The 19,891-nt window shown below is 35.8% G+C and overlaps 3 protein-coding genes across 4 annotated transcripts; 1 reads left to right on the top strand and 2 right to left on the bottom strand.

Annotated features, from left to right (window-relative positions):
* Window positions 1-106: 106 nt before the first annotated feature.
* Ip6k (Inositol hexakisphosphate kinase) lies at window positions 107-14,732 on the bottom strand. The gene is made up of 8 exons (XM_043416544.1): window positions 13,604-14,732; window positions 10,000-10,126; window positions 7,606-7,753; window positions 6,136-6,215; window positions 4,973-5,148; window positions 4,653-4,858; window positions 3,318-4,234; window positions 107-2,586 (listed from the first exon to the last, which is right to left on the bottom strand). Exons 1-8 carry the CDS (start codon window positions 13,760-13,762, stop codon window positions 2,489-2,491), a joined length of 1,911 nt encoding a protein of 636 aa, XP_043272479.1. The 5' UTR covers window positions 13,763-14,732; the 3' UTR covers window positions 107-2,488.
* A 366-nt stretch (window positions 14,733-15,098) lies between these two features.
* Window positions 15,099-17,833, top strand: DCTN2-p50 (dynactin subunit 2). Its single transcript, XM_043416556.1, has 6 exons — window positions 15,099-15,257; window positions 15,752-15,823; window positions 15,938-16,077; window positions 16,270-16,536; window positions 16,695-17,221; window positions 17,513-17,833. The coding sequence occupies exons 1-6, from the start codon at window positions 15,222-15,224 to the stop codon at window positions 17,689-17,691; spliced, it is 1,221 nt and encodes a 406-aa protein (XP_043272491.1). The 5' UTR covers window positions 15,099-15,221; the 3' UTR covers window positions 17,692-17,833.
* A 13-nt stretch (window positions 17,834-17,846) lies between these two features.
* RpL27 (ribosomal protein L27) lies at window positions 17,847-19,629 on the bottom strand. 2 transcript variants are annotated; one of them, XM_043416559.1, is made up of 4 exons: window positions 19,579-19,629; window positions 18,836-19,063; window positions 18,040-18,176; window positions 17,847-17,940 (listed from the first exon to the last, which is right to left on the bottom strand). In XM_043416559.1, the coding sequence occupies exons 2-4, from the start codon at window positions 19,052-19,054 to the stop codon at window positions 17,892-17,894; spliced, it is 405 nt and encodes a 134-aa protein (XP_043272494.1). In that variant the 5' UTR covers window positions 19,055-19,063; window positions 19,579-19,629; the 3' UTR covers window positions 17,847-17,891. The 2 variants fall into 2 exon arrangements, with proteins under 2 accessions (XP_043272494.1, XP_043272493.1); XM_043416558.1 differs by lacking the exon at window positions 19,579-19,629 and adding an exon at window positions 19,478-19,507.
* Window positions 19,630-19,891: the final 262 nt, after the last annotated feature.

Here is a 19,891-nt window from a genome sequence, read left to right as displayed (position 1 = left end):
CACAGCTTCTTCGTTGGAGAAACTTCGAAAATGGTTGATTTTAGTTCCTCACTAAATTACGAATATATTCATTGATGAAGGGAGAATTTGACAACACGGACAAAAGTTTTATAAAATTTTTCGATCTTTTATTGTAGCTTGTATAATACGGACAATGAAACAATTAAATTTGTTTTTTATTTTTACATGGAGTACAGCGGAATACACGTGGATGCAGCACCCAGTATTCTTCTTCTCTTTGATGCTTCACATCATTAGTAATCTATACACATATCTATACGTATATACAACTATGAAATAAAAGTCAGAGCGAGTTTTTTGTTCACCGAACAATATTTGTTTTATCGCCAACACCTGCGCGAACCAGAAACATTGGCACGATTCGAATAAACATTCATCCGAGCTTATTCCGAAACAAACAAAAAAAACAACACTGACGTTGAATTAAATCCAACGAAATCAATACAATATAAATAAATAGATGTTTTTAACGAAAAATTCAATCCTAAAGTAACATTTTGTTCTGCTAGAAAGAAAAAAATCATTATATACACGATCATTAACATTATTTCTAATTAATACAATTTATAGTTTTGGTTTTCACAGCGAATAAACAAAAATAATTTTGAACTTTGATTTTTTTGCCATTCGAAAGGTGCTGATTCCTGGCACGTGGTGTTCGCAGAAAGCACGATATTGGGCATTCGTTTCTTTAGCCCAAATCAACAGCGTAATTGTTTGCTAATTTTGTTTTTGTTCCATTCATATTTCAATGCTCATTTCAGCATGGCGTATTGCTTTCCCTCTCAAATACCTTGCTCACCAATATATATCTATACATATATAATCGCTTGCTTTCTTTTTCATACTCTCATGAATGCAGGCGAGGTTTCAAATCTGAAATGTACGGGACAATCGATCGGCGAACGAGAGAAATTCACAAAAGTATTCTGCTTCTAAAGCTACGAAAAAATTCACTTCTCTCATTCGTCAGCTTACCAATTTACAATTACGTTATTAATATATATGTATATATATATATTTTAAACCCTTCTTTTCTTATCTAACTTTCAACTTTACACTATTTACATTTGAATTATATTTAATCGACAAACACTGAAAGCTGACCTTTTCCTCGTTCTTCTTTTGAGAATATAGTTTGTATTTATATTTTTTTTATTTTTATTTTTCAACGAGAAGAAAATCAGCTGTTAATGTTTGTACAGAAAGTTAAGAAAGACTCTCGGTCCTTAGCTATCCGAGCAAAATATGAGACGTTCTAATCTTTACTCTTTTTCGGTCTCACGGGTGTTTTATAATTGCTATTTTTTATTTTACTTCCCCTTCATCATCAAGGATATTTCGGTTGGGCTTGTGGAATTTGCAGGGAAATCGGAAACCCTTTATAATTCTGATTATTTGTGAAAATAGAAACGGATAAAATTAAAATCTGAAAAAATCATCCAAAAGGTGACAATCACGCGAAGTTGAATATTGGGAAAAAAGATAGTCCGGAAAAAATAATCTAAAAAAACTGCACATAATTATTACCCGTTGAATTTCATTCCCTTCGTCACATTTTGCTCATCAAATATTTTAAAAGATTTTTTGTTTCAATTAGGAATGGCCGGTTTTGGTTGGCCGGTTGGCCTCCTCCTCCTCCTCCCCCCCCCCCCCCTTGTTCAACGGGCTCTACTCCGTGCTATTGGAACAGTAAAACCGTGAACCTTCTAACAATAAAATATTTCGCACGTGGGCGACAAAAGTGGTCAATAACGATTTTTTCCCCTTACGTTGTTATTGTTCTTCTATCTATCATTGTTTTTCTGATTAATAATTTATCATTTAGAATTCTCTTGCACCTATAAACACACATGAATCACGTGATGGTTTCGATACTCATTGGCGTGTGGCGCTCGAGAGGGCAGAGAAAAAAAAATATTCGGCCACCGAGTATCAGAGTTGAAATTAACCGCGCAAGGAACGAAAAAGTTTTCGCGAATTCTTCTTGGCCAGTTTGTTCACCTTACATCTTTCGCACAGAAAAAAAACAAACAGCTGGCAAACTAGCCGAAAGAATATTACTTTTAAATCGTGTTTTAAAGGCAACGATTTATCGCTATGTAATACCTATTATTTGCTTCAAATATAATTTTTTTTTTTCCTCGAATAAACTATTCATATATACAAACGTTTCGTAGTAGCGAAACGTCAATTAATTTTTATTTTCCCCTGCATTCTTCGTCTTAAAGTCTCGAAGGACAGTCTCGAAAGAATTTCACTCAGAATAGGGTGTTTTTTTTTCGTAAAGCCAGCGCGCGCGTTTGTGTGTATCTGGGTGTGTGTGTGTGTGTGTGTGTGTGTGTGTGTGTGTGTGTGTGCGCGCGCGCGCGCGTGTGTCTTTAAAGTTTACAATCCAAGTACATCCTCACAGATTTTCGCATCTTTTTTGCTTTCGTTTCGATCTTTTTCGTTCACAGGGACATTTTCACACGTCACGAGGAAGTTTCCTCGAGTTCCGAATCTCCTCGTCAATGTAACCGATCGTGTTTCGCGACGTAAATCTTCGCGGTGTTCCGCGTGTCCCTAAAATAAATGAGTTTATGGTTGTCGTTCTTTTTCCTTTGCTCCAATATTCTCGTCAATTTTTTTTCTTTTTTTTTTTCAATGAACAATTTCTTTCCCTGCTGTCTTGCATGCCGAAAGAAACTGCAATTGTTATTTTCTGGTCAAAATAGAGCCCGGAGATTTAATTTTATTTTCCATCAATTACGATTCTTTATGTAGATCAATATATGACAGTCTAAAATTTTTGGACAAAATATAATTGCTCTAATTTAACCCTCTGTGGCCCGAAGTTTCATCATGGTTATAAAAAATATATATTGGCATATGTGTGACTTCCAAGTTGCACCAACTACAGAGGGCTGTTATGAATATTGCTCTGCGACGAAAAAAATTTGCGCATTGCTATAGTAAAAAATATCAATGTATGATTGAATCATGATAGATAAAAAAAAAAACGTTCAGCGCAGATGAAAATATATGAATTGGATATTGAAAATTTGAAACATGATCTTGTCTCGGTGGAAAATCAATTTCGATGAAAATTACTGTTATACCACGATAATGAGACAAGCATAGTAACGCGTTTTTACTTTCAATTCGACCAGCGAACGACCAAAAAGTAACAATGCGAACAAATCCCCCTTTAAAATAAAATAAAATCAAGAAAAATGTGGAAAAGAAAATAATAAGAAATAAAAAGAGAAACCCTTTGAGATGAAAAAAAGCCTGTTTTCTCAATGTATCTTAACCTTCAGCGAGAATCTCCATGAGAAGTCGTTTGAGGCTGTCGAGACCAGTGAGAAATCCGCAATCGGGTCCGTGATGTACCGTGGTCGAATTGGGATTAAAGTTGGAAGAATTGGTGGAGTGGCCGAAGGTGGTGTGAGCAAAGTCGATCATTCTAACATCGACTTGTGGATCGTTTTGTGTGTCCTTGAGAGGTAATTCACTTTTAACGCGTAATCTTTTGGAAATGCTGGTGGAATCCTCATCGCTGTTTTTATGTCTTTCGGTATTTTCGTAGATACGAAAATCCCGCGTTCTCGAAGGTCGAGTACGTTTAAGGGTGCATTTGGTGCCAATGTCGAGATCGGAGCTAGTGTCGTCGGAATTAGCAATGGTCAATTGTCCACGGCAGCAAAAGTCATCGTTGCTGGAATTGCTGCTGGTGCTGCTACTTCCGTGCGTACTGTTTGTATTGCTCGTCGCGCTGCTGTAAGACGAACCGATCCAATTTTCATAAGAGGGTGAATTTTGTACAACCGCGGCTTTCAAGAGATCCGTAGGTGGGTCCATGAAAACGGTTTCTTCGCTTATCGGATAAAAACCGGTAGCGTGTTTAGCACCACGAGCGGCCGCTTCACCAAACACTCGATGAAGAGTGGATTGGTTAACTTCTTCGTGTTCCGAAAGCAAATTGTAGCTAGAGGAATTACTGCACGGATTTGAACGTCCGGGCTCGCAGTAGCACGAATGGGGATGATTATCAACGTCCCCGACCTCGTCGTCGACGTCGACGTCCTCATCGTCGTCATCCTCGTGCGGCATATTTTCCATGAAACTGACATCGTTCGATTCCTCCTCGACGGCGTGACTGGCTAATGGACTTCGTGTACTCGATGTATAATCCTCGATTTGATAACCCTCGTAAACGACGAGAAGAGAGCTGAAATATTGGTTTTTTCACGACCACGAGAATAATTATATTAGAAAGACGTCTTTCGAAATTTTTTCTTCTTTAATACGAAAATTCATTAAATGCTTATGGTTGAATTTTTGGTTATAAAAAAAAAGAAAAGGTTTTAGATGATAGTTGACTTGACCGTGATAAAAGAGGATGATGACCTCGAGGCCCGGCGAGTCCTTCCGCATTGATGAATTATTAGAGTAATAATTTCCTAGGTGCTTGCTCGCGTCGGTTCATAATGTGTGGTCTACTGTGTGCTTTCGTACGAATTTTATGTTAAGGGGGCGCCAAATGACGAAAAATTTTCATCTCTCTCTCTCACTTTTTCTTTGGCTTTCTCCTTATTCTTTTTCATTCTTTCTTTTTCCAGGGGCAAAGAGGATTCTGGTCAACTTACCAGGAATAAAAACGATAACTGCTCTGTCTCTCGATCGCTCGTCTCAGGCTCTCTAATCGTGTTATCACTCTTTGTATCGCTAATGTTCTCAAACAGTATCCATTGTGAAAAAAACGATAAAGCGCAGATTTGAAACCTTCCTCGTTCAGCTCACGACCCCAGTATTTGTCTCTTTTTACATAATGGTCCGTGTCGGATTGATAAACCTGTTGATTACGAAGAAATTCAACAAATTATTTATCCATTTATTTCCATTCGCAGAAGATAATTCGTTGTGTTTATAACAGGAAAATCTATCAATAGAAATAAATTTGCTTTACCTGCATCCCACAGAGTCTAACACCCAATGAAGCTGAAGTGCTTGCAGCGCATTTAGCTATTTGTTTACTTCTTTTCTCAGCCGATGCATCGTCTCCGTGCTGTCTCGTACCCATTTTAAGGTCCAAGATGCACGGATGCGTGTAACGTGACGTGATGTTCTCTAACAATAAAAAATCTATTTTTTTTTTCACAGAGTTAAGAAGTTGTCCAATTTCCTATTACTTCCCTGTCCATTTTTCTTCGCTGTCCGAATTCGTTTGACTCTACTTCATAGTCTTCACACGGTGAATTCAAGTTTAAAGCAACTCCTGTACTGCGTTCTAGTCAAATGAGTGCTAAATTTTCAAAACGCTTTTAGACCAAGTTTAACGTACCGATTAAACTTATTGTTAGTAGATATGTATTCAAGCATATTTTATTAACGTGAAAAGACATTTAAAATGATAGTTTTGCAAAACTATTAACTGATAGATACAAATTTCCATGATGACACATTTTCACAGGTATTTTTCAAAGAATCATCTGTATTTTTCAACCGATTTTATTGCACCATGTCTCATTTTGTTCCTCAACTGATCCTGTACGAATTCACCACGTAGATTTTCCTTGAAAACTCATTCCTTCAGAAATTATGAATGAAAAAGTTTTTTCACTTAATGAACAATTAGCTGCAACGGTGAAACGATCGAGTTAAAAAAACAACTACGTGGTGGATTCATAGAGGACCGGTTGACGAACAAAATGAGACTTGTTGCAATAAAATCGATGAAAAAACGCAGATAATTGTTTGAAAAATACCAGTGAAAATGTGTCAGCGTGGAAATTTGCATTTATCAGTCGATGGTTTTGGAAAACTGGCGTTTTTAATATTTTTACATCTTAATAAGATATGCTGTAATACAAATCCACTAACAATACATTTAATCGGTACGTTAAACTTGGTCTAAAAGCGTTTTGAAAATTTAGCACTCATTTGACTAGGATGCAGTACAGGAGTTACCTTAATCACTGTCCCCAACTAACCAAAGGGTTGCAATAACTTTTATTGACTATTTTTTCAAATTGACGTAATACCTGTAATTCAATGAAGTCAGCAAATCATGAGAATATTTATCCCAAACGAAAAATCATTTATTTTCAATAAAATAATGAAAAAGGATACATTGTTTATTCGAGCCACTGTCCAAATGCGTTCCCGGCTTCAAAACATCCACCGTACTGTTTTTACGGTGAATTTTCATTCTGAAAAAGTGAATATCAAGAAAAATTATAGTGACATTGAAATTTTTCTCACCAAAAGGAAAAAAAATAAATATATATACTCATTTTATGATAACAAAAACTTCTCCTTTGTTAGCTACGCATTCACCGTTTCATTTTTTATTATATTATTATTATTCCGATATGCATGTATACATGTACCCATGTGTATATTCCTTTTTGTAATGGTTTATTTGAGCGTGAAAATACGAGAGTTCGTAGATAAAAGAGCAGCAAAAAAAAAATAATGAAAATTATAGATATAAAATAGAGTAATAAACGTATCGGTTTTCTTAAAATAGAATAAACTTCCGTCGTTCGGTAATACAAAACGGGTGTTATCGAAATGATTGAATGTCGATACAAAGCATCGATTATATTCTATTGGCCGGGAAAAAGAATGAAGAACGATAAATAAAATAAAGAAAATCACATTACCTTCGTCGGATGGATATTAAATAGCGTTTTTTTTTATTCTCTATCAAGAAGTATAAATTACGTAGGAAAAATAAAAAGACGAATACTCCTAAAATGCTAACAAAATTTATAGCTTCGCAGGCGAGAGAGAGAGAGAGAGAGAGAGAGAGAGAGAGAGAGAGAGAGAGAACGGATCTGAAATGCAATATCCCTATAAATTTATTAACTCATTAAATCATAATTTCACAACGAAACATTTGCTCGCAATTGATCCGGCCAATAAAATCGAATAATCGTAACGACTAAGAGTTTGTGAAAGTGATGTATTTTTCGCACAACAGAGGCAACAGAATATAAAAACATTGAAATGTAACAAATATACATGATAAAGAATATACGAGTGAAGAATGAAAAATATAAAATGTTGAATAAAATAACGCGATAAGAATACTATTTTAGAATGCAATTATGTTTTTTGTACCAAAGGTACGGCCCTTTGCGTTTATTGCAGCAGGATTTATTCGCCATTCTCAGCACACTGGTCTGTGGGGGCGACCATACACGACTCGGTCGAAGGGCCCAACCCCCGAACACGTGTGTAACGAGCACATTTTTCAAGGGCCCCCAAGGAAGATGGTCGGTAGAGTACTCTAATCGTTGCCCTACTGGAAGTTGATGTTAAATCCTGAACTCACACAGAATTCATCGTATTCCACGACGAAATCTCAATGCATTTTGTTTTGTTTTGTTTGTTTTTTTTTTCACAATATTCTCCATTCAATTCATTAAAAAAATCAAATAAAAAATGAGAAATCCAAAAAAAAAAGAAGAAACAAACACACGCGCACACACAATGGAAATGTGAGATTGGATGATTTCTTGTCTTCTTGTTCAATACATTCTTTTATCTACACTACTTTTCATCACCTCAAAGTTCCATTGTCAATTAAATTACCTGAGCACATCGTCGCGTTTACGTTTCGTCGAGCCTTTCGTTACTGGAACCTGCTGCTGATGTGACGAACTCTCTGCATCCCGAAAACTCGGACTGTAACGCTTGTCCAAGGTCATCTCTCCTCCGCTACTCGACGCTTGGATTACACCTGAAACATCAGCATTTACCGTCAATCAATGTATTCCTTTTACCACTACATTCGTACGCCAAAGTTACGAGTTATTGGTGCTGTTTTTTTATACCTGAGAGCATATTTTGTCACTCGGAAATTGCTACAATCGAATCTTTCGATTTCAAGATCAATTTGTATACACGAGAAATAACTGAGTGTTCATCGCTCGGAAAAGGGATCTACGATCGTGGGAAACACCGTTTTTTGAAATTTATACTCTCGGCTTAAGACAATTTCTCATTTGCTTGGGCTGGCATTTTCTTTAATCTAATAAAAATCGGTTTTTTCGTGTTTTCCACGATTTATTTATTTATTTTATTGTATCATTTGACTAATAATTATTATTATGATTATTATTGTTGTCTTCGCAGGTACAAAATTGAAATATTCACTGCCGTTTAGCTTCGTGACAGTTGAATTTTATTCTTATTTTTGTCGAGACACTTAGTCATCAACTTTAAGTTGCACTGACGTCATACAATTCCTCTCGAAGATCACGCGCAAACAATTCCGCGTTCGATCAATTCGAATCTTCACTCACAATCGAGTAGAAATTCGTGGTTCGATAATTTACAATTTTGTTCAACGACCCGGGGGGTAATAAGGATGGGGAGAGGGAAATGCGTAACTCGTGAGGTTTTGATTGAGGCGGGTTTGACGTCGCGAGCCACAAGGGCACGACGTGATAATTTAACAGGACGCCAAGTTGTGACCAAGTTCATCAGATTATAAATCCAGAAGCTCGACAAGAACGGCCTAAAATAATAATAATAATAATAATCACAGCATAAAAAAAAATAATCATCATGAGATACAACTCTGGATAGCCAAAACTTTCCACTCCGAATATTTGTCCACGGAAATGAAAATGACTCGTCGACGTGCATCGAAATGCCATTCGAAAATAAAATGAGCAAAAAAATGAAATATAAAATTAAAAAAAAAAAAAATGAGCAATTTATACTTACCAGCTTCGTTCAAATTTATCAATCATACTCTTCTATTATGAACACATTTTTTCTTCATTTTTTTTGTCTTTCCAGCACAACAATTCTTTTCATAAATGTTTTGCGAGTCACTCTCTCTCTCTTTCTCTCACACACACATACACACACAGACACACACACTTTCTTTCTTTTTCTCTCTTTCTCTCTCTCTCTCGCTCGATGGAATTTATTTCCGAGGGCAAGGATGAAACTTCGGAATTCAAATGCAATAAATCCGAAGTCAAATAAAAATGAATACTGCACTAAATCAGGTCTTTATTTGTTTAGTTTTTTTTTTATTATTTTTTTTTAATCATTTTTTTTATTTCTTATCGATTTCAAATGTTAAATAAATGAAGTTTACACTCGGAATACAGATTAAAGCTACACAAGAAATTTATAAAACGAGCATTGACTTGGAAATTTCCAGTTATCTGGCTTTGACAAATACACGAGAGCACGAAATATACATCGCGTCATCACTTTGTGATCTCTTTCACGAGTTAGGTCGTTTATTGCGTAACGAGAGGCTCTCGTGTGAAAGAATTCGTCACTAATTTAATATGCGAGTTATAATTAATTGGACGATTGGAAAAGTATCATTCGCCTGTCGAGCAGCACATTTTTTTTTTACGAAGTAGTTTATTTTTCAACTCGAATATTTTACAAATGTTGAGAACAAACGATTTTAAAAATACAACAAATTAACGGCGTTAGCCTCAAATTTCTAGGAACTCGAGCAAAGTAACGATTAATAGCCTTTTCGAGTGGAGCGGCTCGTATACATTTCTGCGAATTTAAAGACCAACAGCGAGCGAAATTTCGAATATATCCGATCGCGATATTACGAAATAAATTTTTTTCCTCATTCTTCGATTTGTAGACAAAACGTTTTTTATCGTGATCGTCGACGAACGATTAAGCAAAGATAAGGCCTGTTAAACGATTATTTGGAGAATCTTATCGACAATAATCTCGTAAATGTAAAAAAAAAATCAAAGGGCGTTCAATGTTTCGCTGATAGAGTGGGAAAATCTCCTTGAGAAATTCTTGCCATGAGACGAATAAAAATAAACCTTCGGTTTATCAAACATAGAGATTCGTGTCGTTGTCTCGTTTCGTTTGACAAAGAACGACCGCAGGTGTAAACAAACAGAGCGAACACGTTTTTTTTTATCGTTTTTTTTTCTGTTGTCTCGTACTTTTTTTTTGAATATTTTTTTGAATAATTCTTACCTTTAAACTGTGGAACAAACATTTGTATATCCTGCGGAATGTTTCTGTAAAAGTCGAGCTCTCTGCGGTTCAGTGGCTTGCAGATTGTGTTCTGATTGAGGAGTAACAGCCTCGTGTGACCGCCAACCTGGCAATGTTTCAATTAAGCATTAGTTCAAACAGTTGCGAGAAAAATGATTGTTAAAAAAAGGTGATTTAAGGTATTCGCTCGATATCCCGAAAAATATTTACGAACGAAATGCGCCCCGAGACGAAGAACGCTCGAGAAAATTGGGGCAGGGGGACAAAATTTTTCAATATATATTTGGGTTACAAAAATATTTATGAAATTGTGAAAAAGCATGCTCCGAAAGGGGGAGGAGCGCTAAAAAAATCAGTTGGAGTGTGTTTACGTTTGAGAAAAATGTTTCGATTCGTATTTTCTGGCACGTGGCACCGTAAATCGTGAGGGAGTATGGAGCTGCTTTTTTCACTGTTTGACATTGCAAACAGAACGAGTAAATATTAAATCAAAAAGAAATTCGTGAGAATCGAGATTTGGAGAAAGAGGAAGAGCGGGGGAATGAAACAAAAGAATTCTCCTGGAGCCGAAAGACCAAACATTAAGATGCGATTGTGCTGTGAATCTTGTACTTAAAATAAAAATCTAGGTCAAGAGAGAAAAGTAACGCTTTACAGATGCTGGGCCACAGGCACAACTGGAGGACAAAGGGGCTATTCTCTCCAGAATGCTAACAATAAGAAGAGACTGATTCTACAATGACGAATAATTTTTTAACCAAATCATAAAAAATGTTTCGAAAACGATAAAAAATTACCTTGAGAAAAACCCGAGCGGAATACCTTCGAATTAATTACTGTCATTTGTCTACTTTCCTAGCCAACAACGCTCTGTCTTTTCAGGAATTCAAGATTCTACCGTTTCAACGGAACCAGAGTCATTTATAGATCTCAAAAATCATCACAAAAATATTGATGATAGGAATTTTTAAATCTCGCATGAATTATTGTTCTTTTCTTCTCAATTCCTCGTCGCATAAATTAGCCATGCTGCCAGCCATTTATTATATTACACGTTTTGGTAATCCGTGCAGAACTCCGCATTGGCTGAGGGAATTTCCAATGAGTCAGGAACGCCGAATTTCTATTGCAAGAAAATTTCCAACACAAAGAACTTCCGAGGAAACAAAGAATGACCCAGCCTTTCAAAAGACCAAGAAACAACTCTTGCTGAAATAAAGAGCAAGGAAATCTCGACACGTCTTCTGGAAAAATTTATCTCCATTTTATCACCGCGAAAATAATCACAATCACTCATAAATCGTGAGAATTATTGCAAGGACTACCATTGAAAATTGTTGTAAGGAAGAATTCGTGGTATGGCAATCTAAATTATTGGAATGTAAAAAAATATATTTTTTTCCATGTTTGTTCATCCGTTGAAAACGTTTCGGCGAATAAAATTTGTCAAATGAACTGAGCACTGTACAAAAATGGTTAAAATTCTACGTGCATGTACGCTTGAAATTTCATAGAATTTTTTTGTTAAATAAAGTTTTGCCGAACCTTATTGCAGCGCCACAATTACAAGCTTCCAGAATTTTCGATTAAAAACAAAGTGGAGGGAGGATGGTTGAGCAAATTTGAATATCAATAAATCTTGTTAATGGAATAAAAATAAAGAGCGTTGTTTTTTCACCCGCCATTGCGTCATTACAGCTGTAAATCGTTGGAGCATTGACTCAGCTCTATCGACGTATGGAAAACAATAATTGTTTGTCAAAGATTTGAATACAAAAAGAGAAAACACTGAATTCTGCAACTCTTAGGAAATAAACACAAAATTTTGTAACAATGCGTAATGATTTAGCAAAAAAGTTTTCTACATTAAGTTGACATTGGATACGAGTTTCTAAAATTCGACACTTCTCATTCAACTCAACTCGTCACATGTCGTCAAGTATCAACAGTTTCATCACTAGTTTTCCCAATCAAAACATCACTATTTTGTTTTTGAGTTAGAGAAAAATTTATGACGGTATTTCGTAAACAAGAGAAAGTGTATTTATGGGTTACGTTAGAAAAGGTCCCTCTCAAGAGGATGGATCAGTCGGTAACCTCACTTGGAATTTTCGAAATCGATATTCTCTGGCACAGTTTGATCGATTAAAAAAAGGCTCTGTCAGGCTACGCAGAACGATGGCAAAAATCGACTGACAGAGCCTTTTTTTAATCGGTCAAACTGTGTCAAAGAATTTCGATTTCGAAATTTGCAACTATCGCTCTCGCACTCACGGTTGCGATATACCAACGGATCCTTTTTTTCATTATTATTATTATTATAAAGTAAGGTTGTGACGCGTGGATTAGCTGTTCATTGTCATCGCTTTTCCGGGATTCCGATTGGTTCTTGAAACACGACCATTGCGGGGCTGAATTAATTCGGAAAACAACAACGTTCATTCGTCCCGTCAAAATGACAGCTTGGTGAAGAATGAAAATAGGGAACAGCTGCGTTTCAATGATTTTACTAACAGTGTTTGACACTTTTTCCCCTAATATTCCTTTTTACGACAAACACTTTAAAATAAACAATGAATTTTACCCGAAAAATGAATTACTTCCAGAAGTTTTGAAAATTCGGAAAAACTCTAGCTTTGAAATTGATTCACTTACAATTTTGAGTTTTCAACACGGTACCTTATGGGAGAGCTTACAATAATATTAGTTGTGAAAAATTGCACGGTATTCGAGCTTCGGAAAAGTTTATATGGTGACGACGCTGAAGTTTCCAACGTTGGAGTTCAACGAAATGAACGAAAAAAACGTTTTTAATTCACCAATTTTTTATTTCACGAATCGTTGGTGCAACTTGCGAAACTACGAATCGCAAATTTGGCAGGGAACAAAATAGGAGGAATTACTGGAATTATTGGAGAGTTTTTTTCGATCATTTCGTTGGACTCCAACGTTGGAAACTTCAGCGTCATTATATGGTGAAGAAAATCTATCACAGATTTCGTTTCTTAAAAAAGAAAAAAAAAACATTACCTTACGGGGCTTTTAAGAAAGAAAACATGAAAAAACTTAAGTTTTTGACATGTCGATAACGGATGTCAGTCATTACGTTGAACTGCTGGTAACAGCTGATCGAACTTCGGGCGAATTCGGGAATCACGGAAATTTCATTAAATTTATTTTTGAGACTGACTCACGTACTTTCATTCGTCTAGAAACTTCGCTCTTTTTAAATTAATTGACCATTATTTTTTCTCGGTGCCATTACACCGATATAAACTTTCTTTCGCACAACAAAAATGTTCCCTAGGTTATGTGTATATTTAAAGTGTCACCGGTACCGATTCAATCATTAACTAATCAAATATAAATTTTATCTTTTATGATATTCTCAAAGCATTTTATTATATTCTTATGATAAAATTTTTCTCCATGTAAGTGTTTATTAATTTTATAAATAATTTTGAGTTGAATTTAATCAACATAAAGCAGTTGTGAACTTGACTAGTCATAGAACGGTCGAACTACTTCAATAACCAAATAAAAAGGAAGAATAAGAAAAAACCTTTATTTTGTTTTTACGTACCTGATTGTTGAGGGGGTGTAGGGCGACCTCTTCGTCATGATCCTGTAGAAATGTAGCGGTCGTTGCTGACGACGTTGAGGATGACGATGTTATTGTATTTGTGCTGTAGCACCGAGGTTCAGTCTCTCCCATACCCCAAGAACTCGTCAGGTATACCATGCCCAACGTACAGCACCAACTTTATATTATTTATTATGTGTAATTATTATTAATCCTTAGAAATATAAATTTATATTTACATAGATATAAATATGTAAATTGGGATTGAAAAGATGCAAAAAAATGTCCCGCCACACTGAGCACGAATTTCCGGACGACCACAATTTTTATTATACCAATCCTCCCGTAATTGTCCCGTCCCTAACCTCGTTTGGGTTCAATTTCTCTCTACCTGCGCCCGCGCATTAATTATCCATCGGCAATAATCGGTCAAGTCTTGTAATTAGGGTATTTACTCTTGGTGTAATGTTTTTTGATGAATTCTTTGTCAAATTTCTTCTACGATACCTCTCGTTTTTAGGAGGGAGAAAAAGAGAGAGAGGCCTCGAGTTTATCGACGATTCGCATTGGTATATGAATGGCACGTATAAGCTCCTGTAACACGGATACAGCACGCGCGCACGCAACCCACTCAGTGGGAGTCACGTATATAGATTGAAGGACAGGAGGGGAGACGAAAGAACAAAAAATGGAAAAAAAAACGTAAAATAACCGTGCAAAACGCTCTCAGCCAACATACATCGCTTCTGTATGCGTTTAACGTGTTCACTGGGTCGAAAGTTTTGGGAAATTATTTTTGGATTTTAAAACACACGCGCAATCTCATACACGCGTCGCACTGTTAATGCCAATACTTCTATTGTTCTTTCACTTCCCGTGTTTCTCTAGCTTCCGTCTCGGTTTCTCTTTCTCTTGCACATACAAATTCGCGCTGCTCGACGAAAATCTGAATAAAACGAATTTTCAACGTCAACCTAGGAGAATGCCGTTTTTAAAACAATAGCAGAATCCTTCGATCGTTGCCTGTGTCAAACAGACTGACTGTAACTTGTCGCGTATTATCTTACGGGCTGAGAGTGAGAGCACAGAGAGGTGGAGGAGGATCTCCCTGTGTAACCCACGACAGTTATCACATCAGCTGTACAACGGAACAAAGAGGGGAGCTCTGCAGGCTTACCACCCTTGTAATTATTATATTCCTACGAACCATAGGGAATTCTTAACACGAAAATCTCTAGATCATAGTAACCTTATTCTTTTGTTCCGAGAGTCCTTTATAAATAATTTATTTTTTTATTGTGTGATGCCCACCACCTTGCTATTTTTCATAATAAAACATGTAGCGAACTGATTTTTCATATTTTTAGAAAAAATGATCGGCTTAAACTTTACACGGATGGTTTTTTTTGATTTTTCAGAAATCTGAAACGAGTCAGCGGCCAAATTCATGGAGGTTCAGAAAGCACTTTTCTTCATGAACCAATAGTCACGTGACTCAACTTCAAAATGGCTGACATTCCTTACATTTTTTTTGTAAATGTCAATCTCCCGCTGACAGTTGCATGAAATAATTGGACTTTTTGAAAATTTTCTATCTAATCTTTAGTATCGAATCAACATGGCTGATCCAAAATACGCCGATTTACCGGGAATTGTAAGTGTTCGAGCTACAGTGTTGCTTATATTTTTTTATTACTCGTGCCTTTATTTTTTGGTCATAGGTGTGGTTACAGTTCATTATTAAGGTTACCTTATTGCTCGAGACTCTGCTTTTTAATTGTTGAACTTCTACGTTCGAACCTTGTAAAAACAGATTTTTCTGTCCGATCACAACCATCAAATGACTTCATCATACTTCATTTACTGAATCAAACGTTAGATGCTACTGATCTTAAGAATCTGATAGTATCACGATTCTATAAAATTTAGAATCTGCCATTCAAAATATTGAGCATTCATAAATAAAATAATTATATTCCTGTTACACCCGTAACGACTATTAATTCGGAAATATGAAGTCAATTTGTAGTCAACCATTGACTTTCATAATCGATGAGTCAAAATTTTCTATCAATAATTACATTTATATGATTTTTTTTAATCAACCCGATTACCTTTCAAATATTTTAATTACTATCCCAATTTCAGGCATACGACCAGGCTGATGTTTATGAGACTTCGGACTTGCCAGAAGCTGAACAGCTTCCAATTTATGCAGAGGTGATAAATTCATTTTCATCGGATCGTGCATTATTCAAGAATTTGTAGAGAACCAAATTTTCAAAAAGATGAACATGATAATCATAGTTTACCTTTGATTATTTTTTTTTTCAGGATGAAACAGACTCTATTGAACGTTTGCACACAAGCGCTACTGAAGCCTTCAATAAATTCAAAGGAAAGCGTGTTCTCAGCCAAGGTGTTGATTTTTCTGACAGGATTTCAAGAAAACCAAGAACCGGCTATAATTCTGTGTAATTTTTCAGCCACTCCATTTTAGTTATAGACAATACATTCTCATTCACATGAAAAATTATTTGATTTTTCAATTTTATGAGAGTTCTTAGCATAACTTTGCTCTACTCTTATTTAAATTGGATGTTTAAAAAAAAATTGGAATTATTTTTCTGCTGTCATTATGAAAATCATGTTTTCTTGAAAAACAGTTTCGGAGACTTGGAGTTGCCAGGTGAGGGGGAGCAAGAAACACCAATTCAAAAATCCGAAAGGTTGCAGTTTGAGCTGAAAGAACTTTTCGAAGAAGTTAACACACTCAAAGAGAAAACAAATGATGAGGCAGAACAAAAAAGTGTGGCAGAACTTCTGTCCCAGGTTGAGACAATGGGAAAACAATTAAATTGCCTGAAATTGGAAGAAACACTCAGCAGCAATCTGGTCGCGACTCTTGCTGATCCTCAAGGTGCCAGCTTGAAGTGAGTGAAGACGCGTTAAACTATTTAACATTCACTGGAGTTTTTTTTTCCAAAGACAGTTCTCAACAAAAAGTGATTGAAATGATTTGAATAACCATCGAACACCATCGAATTTGTTTGAAAAAATTCAAGAACGACCAACTTCTATTTTGTTTTAGACAATTGATGTCGCAGATAGAGTTATTCAAGCAAACGGGTTCGACGAAAGTCAGGGAGGACGAATCGGAACCTACTAAAGTGGATAATTCGCAAACTGAGCCTGGAATATTAAAATATCAGATGATGTATTTGCCGGAAAAGGCTCGTCTTCAGGAATCTCAAAGGATAGCGGGAGTGGAGCAAAGAATCGCTAGATTGGAAAATGTTTTAGGCGCGAGTAACGAGAAACTTGGAAAATTTTCGCAAACTCTGAAGACCCAAGGAATCGTCGAGGCGGTTCAACAATTGTGCGCAAAATCAGCCTTGCTCGACAGCACTCAGATCGAGGCAATGACGAGTAGGCTCTCAACGCTTTCTCATCGAATGGACAATTTAGCACAGAAAAAATCGGCTGCTCAACAAGACACGGAAAGAGAACAAAAAATTGTGGAGATGTACGAAATCATGAAAAAAATCGAAGCTTCCTCGGACATTGTACCTCAAACGGTCAATCGCATGTTGGCTCTTAGCTCTATTCATCAGCAAGGTAAAAGTCATTAAAATATTCGAACTGAATTCTCAGTATTTTGTCATCAAGTTAACCCACGAGATTGGTGCGATTTAAATATTTTCAAGACCAAGTAAACTTTTCAACTGCAGACTAATTTAGAAGAACTGCAATTTATTTTTTGGTCGTTTCAAAAATTTCCTCTGAATGCTGCGGATTTTGGGAAATATCAATGATTAAATAAAGAAACGAAGTTGAGAAATCAACCATCGAGTTGACGAAAAATCCTTCAAATAGCAAGTTTTTTCATATGGATTTTTTGAATTTTAGCTGCAGAGTTCGGAAAATCACTGGCGCAATTAGAGCTTCTACAAACCGACATAACCAATGGACTGGACAGCAACAAAGCCTTGCTTAAAGGAGTTCAAGAAAGTTTTGCCTCGAATTTGGAATCCATACGCAACAATTTAGCATCTTTGGACGAGAGAGTAAAAAAACTGAACAAATGATCATCCGCACTAATACTTCAGTTAGAGTTAATATGAAACGCACTCGCTTTGTCACTGATAAAACAATAATTGTCAGCTTATTATTTATGGAGCTTCTTTTATGTGGAGGTATTAATAAATATTGAGGAAAACACAGAATAAATGGTAGTCACGTCTTCGTTTTTTTCAGTGTTTTAATGTTTATTTTTTATTTAAATCGCTTAGAAACGGAGCTTCTGGAAGAACCATTTGTTCTTGCCAGATTTGTACCTGTAATCAGAAAAAAAAAACAATTTTTTTTAAAGAAAGGACTCTAAAAAATTCAGTGCTTCATGATTTTTCCAAGTTAAAGACAAAATATGAACTCACCTTTCTTCAAGCTTGACGCGGGTCTGGAATCTAACCTTTTTCCTCTTCATCGGATCTTTCAAATCCTTTGGGGCAACTTTGTCAAGTGGCAAATCAACTGTGTATCTCGTTGGCATCAAGTGATTGTAGTTTAAAATCTGAAATGTTATATTCAAATAATATCATGAATATTCATTGAAGCAGGCAAAAATTCCACAAGTTCATCAGACATTTCAGAGAAAAAATAGGAATGGATAATTGAATTGACCGTAATTTTTTTTCCACAATATCAAAGTATAGAAATGTTACTTTGTTACTGAGCCAAGTAATCTGAATCATTGAAAATGTATTTAAAATTAACAAAGTATTTTGTATTTAGTTGTATTCATGTAACTAAACGTGCAAATACTTTCATCTTTTAAAAAAAACTGTCAACAAAAACTCGGTAAACATTTTTTCTCGACTCTAATCATCTAAATATTTTTAAATGTTTATTCAGTAATTTTCTGAATTTTATTACTCGAATCAACAAACTTTCCCAAGGTTGAAGCAATAATTGCGACATTCTCATGTAGAATCTCTCCACAATATTTTCAACCAATTAAGCGATGGAAATTGATGTATTTAATATAATATTCAAAAATACAGAAACACTTCAAAAAATGAGTACACAAAAGATCTCTTGCCTTCTCTCTCGATGATTCATTTTATAAGCTTCTTTTGGCTATTTTATCCGTTATATTAATAAATGAAAATATGATTGCTGGGACTGCAATGTGAAATTTCGCATCCTTTGGACAATGTTGAATGTACTGACCTTGACGAAGGGCTTGATTTTGGAGCGCTTGTGAAGTTTTCCCTTGCCCATGCGCTTGTGAACTTTGCGAGGATAACGATCGATGCCTGCGACAAGAGCATGTCCATACTGCTTTTCCGTTGTGCCATCGTCAAAGTTACGCATAACAATGGCTTTGCGTCCTGCGTACCGGCCACTAAGGACCAGCACGACTTTTCCTGTTTTCATAATCTTCACCATTTTGGCGTACTGCACAGAAAAAAACACATACGATAAACATTTGTCGAGACGTTATGTCTAAGTAACAGATCCAAAAATTTAAAGAATCGAATAAAAATTGAAAAAATGCGACTTTATTACTGAAAATAATTCAGGACAATGAAAGAAAAAGAGGAGCACAAAGTTGATTAATCACGAGTTTAACCCCCTGCTCTCAAGTTCCAACGAAGTTTGAATTACGAGAAAAAGTTAAATATTTTTTAAATCACTTTCACGACCGATATGAAATAAATATAAAAAAAAATAACTCATAAAAAAGAAAAAGCACTCAAGAACAATAATCGTGTAAAGTCTGTCCCTGCCACGATAACATGTTGACAGAGCGAGAAGAATAATCCATCGTGTTTAACTTGAGGTAAACACAATAATAAAAGCATTATTTACAAAAAATTTTAGCATTCAACGATCCACTAATGTTCGAGCTTTTTAACAACGCCTAAATAAGGTTTTCAACTTTAATGGATATTTGGATGTTTAAAGATTACTTTGACGAAGTTCGGATTCAACGCACCTCACGGCTATGGTAACCGGAAAAAAGAGTCTAACCTAACTTTCTTCTCGAATCGCAAACTCTGTTACCTTTCGAAGTGGCTAACAGAGGGCATTACCGTTCGGTTGTAATATCAACTTCCGGTCAGGTTCATGACTTCTGTTTTTCGAATCCACTACAATATTGAAAATCATTTATTGGAAAGAATATCATTGTTTTCATAGAAGATAGACGGGGACCTTTGGAAAATATTGCAATGTGAAAAATTCATATATAAGTAAAAGTTTTGGATAAAACATTCGAAACGA

This window comes from Venturia canescens, chromosome 4, assembly GCF_019457755.1.
Source record: "Venturia canescens isolate UGA chromosome 4, ASM1945775v1, whole genome shotgun sequence".
In the NCBI taxonomy this organism is placed as follows: Eukaryota; Metazoa; Arthropoda; class Insecta; order Hymenoptera; family Ichneumonidae; genus Venturia; species Venturia canescens.
Note: the sequence above shows the minus strand (reverse complement) of the source record. Positions and strands in the feature narration are given on the sequence as shown.